This window comes from Citrus clementina, unplaced genomic scaffold, assembly GCF_000493195.1.
Source record: "Citrus clementina cultivar Clemenules unplaced genomic scaffold, Citrus_clementina_v1.0 scaffold_5, whole genome shotgun sequence".
NCBI lineage: Eukaryota > Viridiplantae > Streptophyta > Magnoliopsida > Sapindales > Rutaceae > Citrus > Citrus x clementina.
In genome coordinates this window covers 9,323,802-9,341,832 of record NW_006262201.1, presented here as the reverse complement: position 1 = coordinate 9,341,832, position 18,031 = coordinate 9,323,802, and the positions used below count along the sequence as shown (strand labels likewise).

At 31.5% G+C, this 18,031-nt stretch overlaps 1 protein-coding gene across 1 annotated transcript; it reads right to left on the bottom strand.

Annotated features, from left to right (window-relative positions):
- Positions 1-8,597: 8,597 nt before the first annotated feature.
- On the bottom strand, positions 8,598-11,649 carry LOC18042889 (coumarin 8-geranyltransferase 1b, chloroplastic). Its single transcript, XM_006431791.2, has 12 exons — positions 11,487-11,649; positions 11,101-11,387; positions 10,780-10,863; positions 10,613-10,687; positions 10,430-10,513; positions 10,210-10,299; positions 9,986-10,087; positions 9,784-9,879; positions 9,576-9,647; positions 9,352-9,447; positions 9,151-9,255; positions 8,598-9,027 (listed from the first exon to the last, which is right to left on the bottom strand). The coding sequence occupies exons 1-12, from the start codon at positions 11,542-11,544 to the stop codon at positions 8,986-8,988; spliced, it is 1,191 nt and encodes a 396-aa protein (XP_006431854.1). The 5' UTR covers positions 11,545-11,649; the 3' UTR covers positions 8,598-8,985.
- Between the last annotated feature and the right edge of the window lie 6,382 nt (positions 11,650-18,031).

Genomic DNA, 18,031 nt, shown 5'->3' with positions numbered 1-18,031 from the left:
CTGAAGTTGTTAAAGACCCCTATTAAGCGTACAGCTGAGGAGCGTACTGATGTATCTAAAGCGTACTTTACACGTGGGGTTGCAGTTCTATAGTCATGGTATTATGCACGTTGACTGCTTCAGTGATGCAAATTGGTCAAGTGATAGGGATGATAGAAGATCCAGAGTTGGATATTATGTTTACTTTAGTCTAAACTTGATCTCATGGTATTCCAAAAAGCAGGCCGTGGTCTCCAGGTCCAGCACTGAGTTTGAGCACAGGGCTTATGGCAGCTTCTAAAGTTTTATAGATCAAGTCTTTGCTGACAGATATTGGCATCTCTCTTTCCTCTAAACCTCCTATCTGGTGTGATAATCAGAGTGCAGCTGCTCTCACTAGCGATCCAAAGTTTCATTCTCGTACCAAGCATAGAGAGCCTGATGCTCATTTTATTTGAGAAAAGGTTGCTAGCCTGAGTCTCCATCTTAGCTATGTTTCTTAGTTCCAATAACATAGCAGACGTTCTTACTACGGCCTTAGCTCACCATCCGCTTCTTTACCCTGCGAGACAAGCTCAACCTTACTTCATACGGCTGAGCTTTTGGGGGGATGTTAAGATATTATGATGAGATACTGCAGCTGAGGAGTGTACTGATGAGCAGGTTTAACGAACGGTGATACATGTGCTGGTGAGTTTAGCTCGTGTATTAAGAATCATGTACAAAATGTGAAGAGCTGACCTGTAGCACTTGAAGCAATTTGATAGCAAGTTGGCTGTATTTAATTGGTCACAAGAATTAGTTAGTTAGCAATTATGTTATTTAGCTCTGTGGTCAGTTGTTAGCTTGTAAGCAACTATAAACAGAGCTGCTATAGCTCAGATTGTATCAATCAACTTTATTCAGTAAAAAATTCTAGATTAATCTAGATTCTTCTTATTCATTTCCCCTCTTCTTTTCTCATGCTCCAGACAGTTTATCGACTCCAATATAAATTTACGTTGATTTTGGGTGTCCTGGAGAAGAGTGGTGAGACCAAGGATTTAGCTGCCGGCGATGGACCGTATAACCTACCTCAATTGTTCTTGTGCTAGGTTTGAAATTAACTATTCACTGAAGAAGAGCGGAAGGAGGATGTTCAAGTCTGAACTGTTTCAAATTGGGGATGTCTTGAACGTTAGGACCTCCAGGCTGTTGATGCATTTCCAAAACTGTTAATTAGCTATCGAAGAAATTGCTGCCTCAACAGGCTTGATGCTAAGGTGCTAAAATCCTCGTTCCAATCTCTTACATCATTTATATTATGATTCTTTATTCTAAACTGGAGAATTTTCCATAGGTTTGTAAAAAAAGATCGGTAATTTTCGTTTACTTGCTTCTGCAGAGTAGCTGTCTTTGCTGGAATTTCATTTCCGTTTCCATTGTTCGAGCACAAACAGAAACAGTGCTCTGCGAAAAGTTTTCTATAATTCTTGGTAGTAACAAAACTACTCTACTTCTTGTTGTTATTGTGGCTTAAATTTGTGTTATTTTCACAATATTTCTTTGAATTGTTGTTGCTCTAGTTTAAGATATAACACCATGAGTTCTGCTATTTATCCCGGGTCAAACCCCGAACTTGAGAAAACGACACCGTTTTAAGGATTAAATTTTGTTAAGATAGATGAGCTACTTTCTTCACGTAACGATGCCGTTTTGAGGACCAATTGTTGGTTTTAACTTCATCCCATAGGATAGAAGCAAAGAAAACATGGGACTGAGCTAAGGAACAAATGAATTAAGGGTCCATAGCGGATGGAAAGTTTGTGAAGTCCTTGGTGAGATACTGGGGCAAGGAGGTGGAGGTGTCCGATGATCGGTAATGCCATTGGGCTTGGTGGAAGACTAGATGTGGTATTACTTCTTCGGAAGATTGATCGGACCAAGATCGTGGAGATTAGCCATAAAGAAAAATGCAGCCACTGAAATCAACCATGTTTTGCTCTTACTGAGAATAACTGAGATTTTAGAAGCAAAGAAAACATGAATAAGCCCAAGACATAAACTTGACGCTTTAATTCAATAAACAAAAACAATAAAAAATTTTAAAAAAATCTCTAACCAAATAATCAAAGAAGGCATGCAAAACTAGCAACCCAGTTGAGAAGGATAGACACGAACAAAAAGGCTAATGAATGAATAAAAAAGACAAAACCTAAACCAGCCAAAGATTGAAGCATTATCTCAGTTGCAGAAGTGACCGCCGCTTTGTGAGTGGTTGTGGCTGTCACGTAATGGCTGTAGTGGCAGTGATGGCGGTTGAGGGTACGCATGATGGCTGATTTGTGGGCGATTTCAAAAGAATTGTGGCTGGAGACCTTGATCGATAACGGCTGATTTGTGGGGAAAAGTTTGGCCAGAGATTTCCATTGATGATGGGAAGGAGAAAAACTTTGCAAACGATGCGTTTTTGACAGAAGGCAAACGGTGCGTTTTTGACTAAATAAAACGGTACGTTTAGTTCAGGGTTTGACCCGGGGTAAATAGCATTTTCGTAACACCATTTCATCATATTTCTTTTAGCAGTGAGATTGATGAGACAGGACAATGATTGGACACTTTTAGCTTCTTCTACTTTTATTAGGCATTAGGTGCTATCCACTAATAACCGCAAGTTTGATTACAAAACTGCTACTAGCTAGAAAATGAGGATTTACTTTTATATGTTGTTCTGTAATTAATTCCAAACTCTGTTAAACCTTTGAGGAAACTTAATAATGTCTTCAATTTCATATGATAAGATGTTCTTTGAAGCAAGCAAATTTTTTCGCGAAGATTTTCCTCACATAAGATGAAATGACTTTTGACATCAAGGAACCTAAACCTGTGGCTCCTAGAAAACCCCATGGTAGTTAGTTCAGGTTTTGAACATCAACTATAAGTCAACTGCAAGCTCTTTACTATTTTGACTCTAAACTCTAAAGATTAATGGTGCGTTTACTTCTCGGATTGGGGAATCGGAATCTGGAATCGGAATGATTGACGCGTTTACTTCGTAAAAATGAAGCAGGAATTGGAATCGGAATAGTGGGGCCCACAACTATTTGGAATTGGGGAATGAGAGATTGATTTCCATGGGGAGGTGGGAATCAATCTCTCATTCTCAGGAATTCCCATTTTGCCCTCCCCCAAAACTAAAAATACCCACTTTGTCCTCAGTTATAATTAATTAATATATTATTATAATTAATTAATTAATTAAATATTATGATTAATTAATATATTAATATATTATTAACTATAATTATTAATAATTATAGTTCTTGAATAAATAATCGCAATAATTAATATATTACTATTATATTTGATTAATTAATATATTAACATATTAATAACAATAATTATTATAATTAATTTATATATTATTATTAATTAAATAATATATATTTATTACTACTAATTAATATATTAATATATTATTAACAATAATTATAAATATAATTAATATAATTAATTTATATATTATTATTAATTAATATAATTATGACTATTAAATAATATAATAATATATTATTAACAATAATATATTAATAATTATAGTTCTCGAGTAAATAATCAAAATAATTAATATATTATTATTGTAATTTAAATTAACATATTATTATAATAATTATTAATATAATTATTATAATTAATTCATATATTATTATTAATTAATTAATTAATATAAGTATTACTGCTAATTAATATATTTTTAACAATAATTATTAATAATTATAATTTTTGAATGAATAATCACAATAATTAATATATTATTATAATTAATTAATATTAATATTATTAGTTAATATATTTTTATAATAATTGTTAATATAATAATAATAATAAAATTAAAAAATTTACAATTAATTAATATATTAGTTGTTAATAATAATTATGACAATATTCAATTAAGTACTTTTTAGTAATTTGTTACAATCTAACTCATTCCGATTCCGATTCAAGACAACTTATTTTTATTCTCATTCCCTATTCTCATTCCAGCTCATTCCCATTTCTGTCCATTCTGATTTTAGTTTAGTAAACGCAGTATAAAACTCTAGTAACTTTGTTTTCGGTTGTCTATATTTACTTAGTTTTGTTGGAAAAAATACTTAACTAAGCGGTGGGAATGCATTTATACGTGGTGAATGTTGAAATTGGAAGCCATGGAAATTTTTTTTAATACACATTGATAATTTGGTTGACAAACTTTACACGGCTCTAATGCATGCAAGTACAAAAGCCACCATCCATGCAGTGAGGTGGTTGCAAATTAACAATGGATTCACATAGGGCCTTTGGCATTATGGAATGATGGCTTCACGCCTCATTTGTCAAGATTTGCACATAGAAATGGCGGCCATCTCGGAGGATTTTATGCCGAAATTGTTGATTTTGAAAGGCTTGCATCTTATAATTACATTGTGAATAGAGTTCTCGGTTTGATAGCTAAGGCATCCCCAACTTTGTGAGTTGTAGCTAGAGCATTTACGTGAGTTCTTGACAGAGTTTTGTCTCGGCATTCATTGGATACTCATTATGAGGAATCCAATTGGATGTATGGGGATTGTGTTTTGAGAGTCATTTTTTAAATTTATAAATTTAAAAAGGAAAATTATCAATCATATACCTTTAAATGACACCAGTATATCAAACGTGCTACAACACTTTTCGCTTATATCACTCGTATGCCCTACGTTGACAAAAGAGTTCTGGCGTCGACCTTTCTATTTACTACCGTTAAGAACTTAACAGAATTTGAGCAAAATGACTATTTTACCCTTTAAACTCAAAATGAGGTAAAATAAATAAATTTACCTTGAAAATTAATGTAAATTTTCAATACACAATTTTTTTTAATTTTTTTTATTAACAATACATTTTTTTATTAAAAGAATATGAATTCTTAATGGTACATATTATTAACAATTAATTCATAAAAAATATTCATCTTATACCATAAAAACTTATTAACAATATATTATTTACAATTATACATATTATACCATAAAAAATTCAAGTTTGAGCTGGGAGGAGTAGATCTTTAATAATTTAGGTTAAATTTTGGAGGAGTAGATTCGGTTGTAAAGTAGCTTTTTTTTTTAGCAATTATTAACAATTATCCGATAAAATGGGATGACATGTCATTTTTATCAAAATATATCATATGACATGTCGTTTTTTACTTGGTAAATGGGATGACATGTAGTTTTTTTAAAAGACTAGATTACCCTTATGATGTCAGCGCTCGCAAACAGCAGTTAACGGATTGGTGGACGGCAGAAGTGTTTTGTCAACTTAGGGTATTCGAGTGATACACTTAAAAAGTATTGTAGCACGTTTGATACTGGTGTCATTTAAGGGTATATGATTGATAATTTCTCATTTAAAAATTCTCTTTTTTTTTGTCTTTGTCTATAAATATATGCTTAAAGCTAAACTATGGAAAATTATTATGCCACTATCTTTGCATTTGTATATTGCTACATTTTAGTTGTACACAAGTCAAAAGTCACCATAATTTTGGTAGATACTCATTTTTAGGCTAAAGCATTATAAAAAGATAAACAAATCGCATTACATACTAGACTAGATAACTAAAAATTTAGCTGAGTGAAACTCTACTTTGCAACCTCCATAAATACATATGCATATGTACGGGCACACACACACACACACATATATAGAAATGTTCCAATCCGTAATTTTAAAGTGCGGGAACGTTTGAGACAACGCATAAACCATGAGGTTTAAGCGCTTTAAATTTTAAATCTTTAAAACCCCGCAATTTTAAAGCTTTCTTGTACTTTAATATCTCGGACCAGAAAACTACTATATATATATATATATATATATATATATATATATATATAAAGATACCCTCATTTTTCTTCATACCAACATGTTGTTAAGCAGTACGGCTTAATGGGTATACTATTAAGTCGCATGGCTATATAGTACATGGAAAAATTACTCTATTAAACTACTTGGCTTAATAGCGTATCCGCATTAAAAAAAATGAGGAAGCCCGCACCTTCTTTTATGTGTACACACACACACAAACATGTATGTATTTATCTATGTATTCTCCTAGATTTCTTCAAATAGTCACATAGACATCCTTTATTTTATAAATGGTCATGCATAAATTTACCTTTTGACTATTGTCAAAGCTTTTATCATAAATACAAATATCGTATTAAAATTAATTATTTTTACAAATCATTTTAAATATTAAACTACTATTAATTTGTCCCATATATTTTATTGACACTAAAATCCATTATCCAAAAGTTGATTTTAAATTTTACACTAAATATAGACAAAGTATTAAAATAAATAATGTATGCTTTGCAAATTATTTTTCAATACTATTATGATCTACTAAAAAAATTAATTATTTTAAACTTTATTAACCAAAGATTAATTTAAGGATTCATAAGAAATAAATAATATGAATTTGTAATTGATATTGCATATTAAATGCAGCAATTAAAATTATTATTATGTCAAACTGATTTTAATTTTTTTTAATGTATATGACATATCAATAATATCAAAATAATTTATAAAACTTATATTTTATTTTATTACAAAATTTAAAGTTAACTTTTAGTTGTTATAGTCAAAGTGTATAACAGTTAAAAAAAATCAATAAAAATAAAAGGAGTCTTTATGATTATTTTCAAAATCAAAAAGTATGTTTAGTGGTGTTGCTGTATTTTTCCTTTCTAAAATGAAATTTTAACACTATACAATCTCTGTGTGTTAAAATAATAAGTTAATAATATATCTTTTTTTTTTTAGGAGAGTTAATACTATATCTTTAATTCAGTGAGTAAACACAAATAGACAATAATCCAGTTGTTGGTTTACGACTTTATTTTGGTCTTTGAAGAAAATCAAATTGACATCCATTATTAGTTCAAATAAACTTTCTTGAGCACTGAATTTTGACTTCAATTTATGGAAAGTAGATGGCTGTTAAATTGTTCAACGAATTCACATTGAATTGGTGAGTACCACTACCAGTCACATAAATAAATGTGGTGGGACAAATTCATGTAGTTTCAACTATCAGAAGTTAGAAAAAGGAAATCAGAAAAAGGAGATTAAAAAAAAAAAAAAAAAACTAATGATGATCGATGGATGATTGATGCTTGTGTTTTGGAATACAAATTGAAGTACAGAGAGACTTTCAACTACGGTGAAATTTTTTTCTTAAACCATATAACGTGTAAATACTTCAAAAAGGAACTTCAATAGCCGACGATATTGCTTGAAACCTAGAACAGATGTTCAGTGATGATAATAATTAAAATGATAATGTAGAATTTTTACATTCCAAGGGTTTTATTTTTTCACTGTAATATTTGTTTGGTTTACGTTTTAATAAGCTATTAATTTTAATATCAAAAAATAAATCATAAATAGTCAAAAATCGAATGGTTTCAGTGAGAAGATGGGGTCAAAGCAAATCCTTAATCAACAGGTCATCGCTGGCCCGCCCGAATTATTGCTGACAGTCGGCATGAAATGAAAAAGTTGAGCCTCTTTCTTTCATGAAATTCGCTTTGTTTACATGGGCAACTAAATTGAGCTATTGGCACCCTCTAAAACGCTTTCACAACCCCTTTAAAGAATCACCCCATTTGAATAATTAAGAATAATAAAATTTCTCATAATACTTTCACGAATGATAAAATAAACTTAATTAAGCTTATTCCTCGTTAAACCTAATTTCAACCTTTTTTCAATGTTTCATCATTTCTCATCATTACAATTGATCATAACCAAAAAACTTTGTTTATTGATAAAAATAAAAAAATTTAAAAACTGATTCTTTTTCTTTTTTAATCATATCCTTTCCATTCAGTAGCATGATAATCATAATCTTTTCTCAATTTAAAAATCTTAAAAAAGATTTTCTTTTTTTCATGTATTTACTTTAATGTCCTTGTTGTCGGCTTATTATACAACACTATTTGCTGCAAGTGAAGGCCTCTTTGAGAGAAGATTAGGAAGGCAAGAGATAAATAAAGGCACAGTAGTGAAAAAGACACAGATATTAGACAAGGAAAGATTCAAAAGAATCAATATCATTTGGTGGGGTCCCGGTTTTATAATTTTTCTTTTAAAAGAAAATTCATATTAACGTCAATTTCAATTATTGGAATATTGATTATGACCTGAGGCTGAAATTTTGTAGAAGAAGTTTTTGTTACAATTGGGCGGCTGCCGCCAGTGGGCTCCTCGCTCGCCCCGTTGGTCCCATACTCTTAAATTTAATTTGAGAGTTTGAGATAAGCTTCCAATTATATATATATATATTTCTTATCTAATGCAAACGTGCGGTTTTAAAATACGTTCAAATGACAATAATTATATATATATATATATATATAATATTCTCATCCGTTAATTTATGGGTAGAGTTTAAGATTATCCTTTTAAATTTGTGAGAGTTGAATTCTAGGTTGGTAATATTAATTTTAACGAGTTTTAATTGAATTATCTAATTATTGATATATCAATTGCACTATACAATATTTTAAAAAAAAATCCGATCATGTCTGATAATAACAACGACAAATATAGAAAAAAAAAAGACTATATAGACTTGAAATTAATTTGATATAACATTACAATTGTACTTGAGGCGTTTTCATACTTTGTAAGGTTGTATAACAATTTTTTTATCAATATTTTTCGAAATACATTTCTCTATAGAGACAATCAAATTAACATTCATCAATTGATTTACATTCGATGTTGTTGTTGATTTTTTTAAATATTCGTCGCTGAAAACACCTTCTTTATGGTACTAGTGGCTACAAGTATACCCTCATGACTCATTATTAAAATGCTCAACAATATAACATATGTAAACACATACACAACAAAACAATTATAAGTAGGTAGGTAGAGAACACTGCCTCTTGTTATTTGTTCCATGAATTTGAACGGTTGTTTCCTTCTCAGTTCTCAGCGTAGAAAATGGATAAGGATGTATTCAACATAATTTAACTGCAGAATGCAACAAAATTTAATTTATGTTAGAATAGTTAAATCATTTAAATTGTAAATTAGGGAACTTGCTGGGATTTAACTCAAAAGTCAAAATTAAGAGGGAATTTAATAATCACTTGCCTGCCAAAGGAACATGTAAAAACCAAATTGTGAATCAAAATTATCGAGATCAACTTTTCGAGATCGAAGCCACATCATGAGAGCAAGTATGATGTGCCCAATTATCTGAAAGAAATGGAAAAAAAAAACCATTAATTATGGATGATTAAGATTATCATCACATTTAAGCACACATTAATTATAGAAGGTTAAAAATCTTACAGTGACAAGCTTGCTTATCATCAAAGTTGAAGTTGCCCCAGCAACTACAGCGCCTCCGAAACCCAGTAACATCATATTTACGCAAAGTGGAAGTACCTTTTGGGAAAAAAATAAATAAATAAATTGGTAAGCCAATTATTATTATTATTATATTATGATTTAATTATTCATTTGAGATTGATGGGAATAATAAAATATTATATCAATATTATATATATACTGACTTTTTCTTTGCCCAAAAGGACGCAGAGTGTTTGCATGCCAAATGCTTTGTCTCCTTCAACATCGGGCAAATCCTATTAAAAAAAAAATCACATAGAAAACAAGAAAATTAGAAAGTATATAATATAAATTAGTACATAAGAATCCAATTTAATTTCACAAGATTTTACATTTGGATATGTGAATTAAATTTTTTAAAGTAATTATTACCTTGAGAAGTCCGTTTACAAATGCGTAGATGGACATTATAGCGGTTGCAAAGACAAATGGTCCTGTCACTTCGAAAGGTTTACCAAGCAGGTATGTCTGCATATATGTGCCAAAATTAAACCAATTCATCAATAAAATTAGGAAAAAAAAAGTGAAGTTGATGATTAATTTGAAGAAATTGTGTAAACAAATGTGTATATACCTGGCTGTGTATGAAGTAAGGTATTTGAAGTATAAGTCCCATAAGAATCACGAGAGTGAATGGAGCCATAAATGTATGTGACTTCCATCTAAGAAAGGGAAGCTGCAGCCAAAAGATTAATTAACAACAACCAATTAGCTAGATGATTAATTAATCTGGATCTTGTATTAATTAATATTATGTTTTATCAAATTAATTATGTTGTATAAAATTAGGCCACTTACTGGGACGGAATAAGCTGCTCCTGTTAAACCCCACGCGATTACTGCGCAAAGAACAGCGGGAGATCCAGACAGAAATGCCAAAGCCAGACTCTGCAATTAAATTGTGAACCAATATTAATTAAAATTGTAAAATTTTATTTTACAAAATTTATTTTGCAAATAAAGTTTATTAGAAACTAAAATTTAAAAAATCATTTTATGTTCGCAGTTGCATGCTTACCAGGAGTGCAGATCCTGCACAAATTGCAATTCCAGTTCCCATTGACAACTCCCCAGAAGCAAGTGGCAGATACGGCTTGTTAATCTTCAAGAACGTTCAGTTGATTTATTAGCAAAAACAAATATATATTGGCATATACATATACACATACATATACATATACATAATTAATTATATATATACCTTGTCTATTTCAACATCACAAATCTGGTTTAGGGAGCACAGAGAAATGTTCATAAATATCTGTGCCACTACAGCCTGAAATGTCAAGATGAATCAATGTTAATTCAAACAGTTAATCATTTCCGATTACGTACTCATTGTATTTGCGTTGATAAATAATATTTTACCTTCAATACTCCCAAAAGAAATGCGGGAGTAACCTGAGAGAGGCTTTGTACGGGAAGAAAGCAAACCGATGTTACCGATACAATCTGTAAATTGTCCAAAAATTAACGCACTTCATCACATCATTACTACCTTTATTCCAATCTAAGATAATAAATTTGTTAAAGTTCAGATAAACTATTAAACCACAAATTTAATGGTGTAGTTGCAACATACTATTAAATCATATGATTTAATAACTTTTCTAAACTTTGATAAAGTCTAAGACTCTGAATCAGGTTAGTACTCTATACATGAAAATTAAAAGAAGCAATATGTCTTACAATGTTAATTTGGGCATAATAGCGAGTTACATGGCTGATTGCATTCAACTTCCTCTTGACAACTTCAAGAAAGCTTGGAGCTGCAGCTGGTTTATTATCATCCTCAGATTGTTGTAATGCATGACCATCTTGTAGCGCCAAAGGAACTAGGGGTTTGCACGGTGGTTTATTATTATTGTGGGAAATTTTGTTTTGATTTGGGAAAGAAAATGAGCTTTGAGAGGAGCATTTGATTGAGGACTTGTGTCTCTGTGTCACTATTGGTGATGCAAATTTTCTAGAGCAACCTGAAATTGAAGTTAAAATAAAAACAGATATGTTAAAAAAGAAAATGATATATATATATATATATATATAGGGGAAACAAGTAGCAAGAGATCACTTACCAGGACTTTGCAAAGGATTGAATTTTGGAGCGAGGTTTAAGCACTGCATTTGAAGCATGATTGATATTTGCTCTGTTTCTTCTTCCTCTTCTTCTTGAGTTCTCTCACTTGTGTATTATGCAACTGACTTGGATTGAATTTTAGAATCTTGACACTCTTATTGTGTGTGTGTGTCATACACACATATAAATAGCAAGTTGCTTGGTGCTATGTCTCTCGCCACTTGGCCAATTGAAATATTTTAATAACTTAATAAGGAAACCATAGACAAAATGGCAGAATCTTTTTGACCATGTGAATATAAAAGCCTATCTCGTAACTTCGAAGAGATCATTGCATCACCTCCCAATCCAACCAAGACCCGCCATTTGGCAGCTTGTGGGTTCTCCATGGGACTCACAATATTACAGAGGTAACAAAAATTGAAATAAAAAATTTGTAACTCTGTTGACTCCGCAATAGTAGATTCGATTGCTGAGGTGGGGCGTCTGTTCTTCCGTGGGACCAAAAAATTTATTATTGCAAGACTATAAAAATTTTTACCTGGAAACTAACGAAATGAATTTTTACCTGGAAACTAACGAAATGAATTTTTTATTCTCAACTATTTAATTATTTAGTTAGATAGATCTATCATCTATGATGTCATTTAATTTAATTTTTGTGTCACTTGTTAGTTTCTGGTAGACCAATTTGACGTTCTTTGGATGTGGAATACATGCCCGTCGGCCACATTATTTTATTTGACTAGCTTAGCACGCCATTGATGACAACAAGTTTGCAATGTTGACTTGACCTCAGAATTTTCAGATGAGATATGTGAACTCCTTTTTAACTGTCTATCTTTGTCTTGACTTGACCTCCCAATATCTCTTGACTTCCATCAAGTTTGCAATTACAGCGAAGCAGTGGCGGCCCCATGCCCAGACAAAATTTGAGCCTTCTCCATTACTTTATTTATAAAAAAAATCCTTCCATTATCATAAATAATTATTTTTTTTTATTTTTTTGTTTTCTGGGGCAGGTGTCAATCGTAAGCGTGGAGCTTTATTGACGAAGATCAAAAGTACATTCATAGGAAGAATAATGAAATCAACATACAGTTTTTAAAAATAATAAAAGGATAAAATGTAAAAAATAGTAATAAATTATGGAGCCAGCATGTATTTTATTGAGGGGTGTAAGTTAGATAAGCAGTAATTATAAAATAATAATTATAATATTTACCTCCTCATTTATAACTAATTTAATATTTGTCTTCAACTTATTCCTTACTTTCTCATATTATTTTTTTAACAAAAGCAATTATCATTCATTTATAGATCTCATGAAAATTATAGACTACATGAAAATATAATTATGCAACCACCATGCCTTCTTTTCTCAAACAAAAAAGAAATGAGTTAATAAATAAAAAATTAATAAAAAATCACATCTTAAAAAACTTGAAGAAAAAGAATAAATATTTTTTACTATAAATCTTATTAATTTATTCAATTGTAATTATAAAAGCTCAATTTGTATTTCTTTTTTCACCTAAGACCACATAGAACTTGGAGCTCTAAAAAATAGTCTTTAACATAAAAAACAAAGTTTAAACTGCAATTAATTTCCAAATAGCACTTGAGTTCTTATTTTTCATCTCCAAGAAAAATGAGAATGAAAATAATGATGATGTGAAGTTACCTAATGTCATTACCAAATTGTAGATCCTGTATTTTACATTTTATGAATAATTTTCTCTTAAAATAACAACCAGTCATGGGAATCATATACTTTACCGATATTATGAAAATGAAATAAAAATGAGCTCCCAAAAAATCAACGAACAGATCCTAATATTTTTAAATGAGTCAGACTCCACCCAATTTTTTGAAGAAAGTGAAAATGGAGAGTGTTTCACTATAGCAATTAATAGTTGTGTTTAAAGAAGGTTTAAGGTAATATATCACTGTAGTGGGGTCAGGCTACAGTGCAACTGTGGTACCGTGCCACAATTGCACCAACCGTTGGATCCACTCAAATGAGTGGGGTCCACTTGAATAAGTGGAAATCCGGTTGGGTGCAACTGTGGCACGGTACCACAGTTGCACCACAATTTTGCACCACAATTTTGCACCACAATTTTATCCCACTGTAGTGACCCCATTTTTGGTTTATATCTTTCAGCCTCCTACGGTTTAGTTAAATTACTAGTTTTTGATACTTCCTATACTACCAACAATAATTAACCATTTAGCTAGCACGAGTCCTCGTATAATACTAGTGTTAAAAAGACATCAATATTTTGTATAATTATAGTCACAAGTTGCTAATTATTAACTTGACATGAAATAATCAAAATTGCATTTGCTTGCATGGGCTAATCAACTGATTAGCAGGTGAACTGTTTAGATTAATGGCATCAAATTATTGTTTATTTAATTGTTACGCAAATTGAATTTTAATAAATCGAAGTGGGATAAAAAACAAGACAAGCACGGTGTCTTATGAATCTTGAAGGAAACAAAGAGACTATGCAACCACAGATACATATTAATAATTACACGTGGGTGGCGCTTAATCTATCAAATAACTCGCTATTATGGATAAACTGAGGTGATGTGTCTGTCCTATTTAAAATTTTCTCATATATAAGATTTCAACTCATGGATAATATTAATCAACTTAATGTTAATTTAATTTTATGAATTAATGCTAAAAAATAATACAAGTTCATAGTCAATAGAATAAATTGCTCTCAAGGAGTTATTCAAGTGAGTTTCAAACGAATTTATTTAATTAATAATCACTCAAGTTTAAATTTTAGAAGAAGTACAGACCAAAAAATTAATTTAACCTTTATCTATCCTCTATTTTTTATTGTTATATATATATATATATATATAGTAGACACGACCAATAGGCTGTTTTATAATCACATACAAAAAAAAATCTATATAATAGACACTACCAATGGGCTGTTTGATCATCACATGCATGTGTCTGATCCCCTTTAGACATTAGTGATTTAAATTATCCAAATCTTTTTAGAGTTTGCTAACTTCATTACTAAGAAAAATTGTGGAATACTAAAATATTCAAAGAATAAATAATACTATTAAAAAAAATTGTACTGAAAATGCCAAAATGGTTCGATGGGAGCTGCACGTACAAGAAGAATCTCGAAATTAAATAATATTGTGTTGTCTCGTTTGGATCGAAGGAAAGTTGGTAAACGCCGAGCCGCCGGATGCACAACTAGTGGGGCATAAAAATCTTATTGTTTCATAATTATTATAGGTGGGCTAGCCACCTTATTTTACAAAGACCGTGACTTAAAATTTGTGTCGCCTGATAAATGATAAAAGCGAGGGTTTAAGGACATTTTAAAACCTTCGTCTGTAATTCTATTGCTCATTCTATTGCAAAGATAACTCTAGGTTTTGAAAGTCAAGTTTTTTGGCTGGAAAATTTTCCAAAACAAATCAGGTGTATTCTTTCTCAATTCATCTAATGGAAAGCTTTACTTTTTCTTCACAAAAAAAAAAAAAAAAACCCTCGTCTGTTTTCAACGTCGACATTTCGCTGCACCGAAGTTGCAATGGTAAAATATGAATATCAAAATTTATTTAATTTTAAACGAAAATTTCTTAATCAACATAAAAGAATCCTCTCTCTGAAAAAAAAAATAATCAAATAAGTTAGTCGCCCAAAAAAAAGAAAAAGAAAAGTTATATAACTCAAGCTTCTTGTTTAATCTAGCAACTCTCAACACGGGAGAAATACAATAATAAATCCCAATTGATTGATTCTATCGCTTTATTCACAGAGTATGCTCTGTTAATTTACTTTCAATAAATGAGCAACTACAATTTACCTTTGGTATCCCAAAAATCAAAATATGAAAAATATATATATATACATATGGTGCTAAAAACTTCCTTCATTCAAATAAAACTATATATATACTTGTATAGTTTAGGATTTTGTATTTTATTAAAATTTACGAAAACTATTAAGTCATATGATTTAATATAATTATGCCAGTATACTAAATCATATGACTTAATAACTTTAACAAATTTAGAATTCTAAATTAAAACCTATATGTTTGTATATGTCTAATGCATCAGTGCTAAGTGTTTTCTAATATTTTACAGCACTTGCACTAATAATTGAAAGCGAATATGAAGAATATTATTGTATATTCGATTATTCTATTTACAAAGACAATGAGCCTATATATAGGCTTTACAGGAAGCTCAAATAAGAAACTAAATAAATACAAATATGGCAGGTATAAATTATGGGATATACAGAATCGTAATATACAGAATCATGATCTTGAGATTTAATGGAGAGTGATCAGAATCATAATCTTGGGAATTAATGGAGAGTGATTTTTTCTTAACACCCCCCCTCAAACTCAAGATGGTGGCGTAGAAGTAAGCTTGAGTTTGTAAACCAAGTCACCAAAACGGCTAGGTAAAAGAGATTTGGTGAAAAGATCAGCTGTGTTATCTCGAGAGCACACAAATTGAAGTTGAATGGTAACTTGGGCACAATGTTGGCGAATAAAATGACAATCTGTCTTTATATGTTTGGTGCGTTCATGGAAGACATTATTGTGAGCGATTTCAATGGCACTTTTATTGTCACAGTAAAGAGATGTAGCCCCATTAAAGGTAACTCCCATGTTCCCTAGTAATCGATGAAGCCAAACAACCTCTTGAGTTGCATTAGCAAGGGCTCGGTACTCAGCCTTAGCAGTAGACAAAGCAACAACATTTTGTTTCTTACTACGCCAAGAAATAAGTGAATCACCTAAAAAGAAGCAAATGCTGGTGGTAGAACGTCGATCAATAGGATCACCTGCCCAATCAGAATTAGAAAAACCATGCAGTTCTAAAGAAGAATTGGCTGAGAAGTGGAGACCATGAAACATAGTCCCTTTAAGATAGTGCAAGATATGGATGACAGCTGCATAGTGAGTAGAACGAGGAGCTACCATAAACTAACAAACGACATGAACAACATGGGCTATATTTGGTAGTGTCACTATTAAATAAACCAAACTTCCAACCAATTGTCGATAAAGAGTAACATCACTGAGCGGTGTTCCATTAGACGACACAAATTTAATGTTAGGATCGAGAGGTGTAGGGGCAATCTGACTATCAGTCAACCTAACTCTAGCAAGAAGATCAGAAGTATACTTAGCATGTGAAAGAAAGTAACCAGACGAATCAGAGAGTACCTCAAGTCTAAGGAAGAAACTAAGTTGTCCAAGATCTTTCATCTCAAAGTGATGCTGAAGAAAAATTTTAAGATCTGTAATTCATGTAAGATCATCTCCAGTAATAATAATATCTTCAACATAAAGTAATAAAAGAATACATGCGGACTAAAAAGGCAGAGTCATAAGAACTGGCATTGAAACCAAATTGTTTGATTGTAGTGCTGAACTTCTCAAATCAAGCTCGCAGTGTCTGTTTAAGGCCATACAAGGCATGACGAAGTTTACAAACCTTATTTGGAGGATGAGAGTAACCAGGAGGAGGTTTCATATAGACTTTTTCAGAAAGATCGCCATTAAGAAAATCATTTTTTACATCCATTTGATATAATACCCAACGACGGACAGCAGCAACAGCTAATAAGCTTCTCACTGATGTAAGACATGCAACAGGTGCAAAAGTCTCCTCATAATCAATGCCATATTCTTGAGAATACCCTTTTGCGACAAATCAAGCATTGTATCGTTCTATAGAACCATTAGATTTGGTTTTGATTTTGTATACCCATTTACACCCAATTGCAGTGTTTTGAGGTGGTAGCTCAACTGAGTCCCAAGTATGCGACTCTTCAAGAGCCTACAATTCTCCTGCCATAGCTTGCTGCCAAATAGAATTAGAGCTGGCCTCAGAATAAAATTTTAGTCATACAAGGAAAGGGTGGCAGAGAAACATTTGTAATCTCTAAACTTAAGAAGTAGTTTTCTTACCCGAGTGGAATGACGAAGAGGTGGAGAATGAATAGAGTCAGAAAAGCTGCAGTTGGTTGGTGAGGATCTGTGAGGCAGGACAGGTAACTCAAAGGAAGGCGTAACATTCTCTAGAGCACTTGTTTGGAGTTCAGAAAATAATCCTGGAGTACAATTATCGAGAAACAAATCGACAGTTGTATCTGTAAAGAGATGAGTGGATGATTTAGGGATATTATGAAAAGATGACATAGGTGAAAACATTTTATGTTCCCAAAAAACAACATGTTTAGAGATACGAAGCCGATTAGAGATGGGATCCCAATATCGATAGCCTTTATGTTCAATGCCATATCCTAAGAAACAACATAAGCGAGCACAAGGCTCTAGTTTTGTACGTTCATGGGGTTGGAGAAGAAAAAAACAAGCACAACCAAAAACTTTAAGTTGATGATAATCAGATGAGATCCCATATAATCTCTCATAGGGGGATTGGTTATTTATAACAAGAGAAGGAATGCGATTAATAGTGTATACAACAGTAAGAGCAGCTTCTCCCCAAAAACGTTCAGGACAAGAA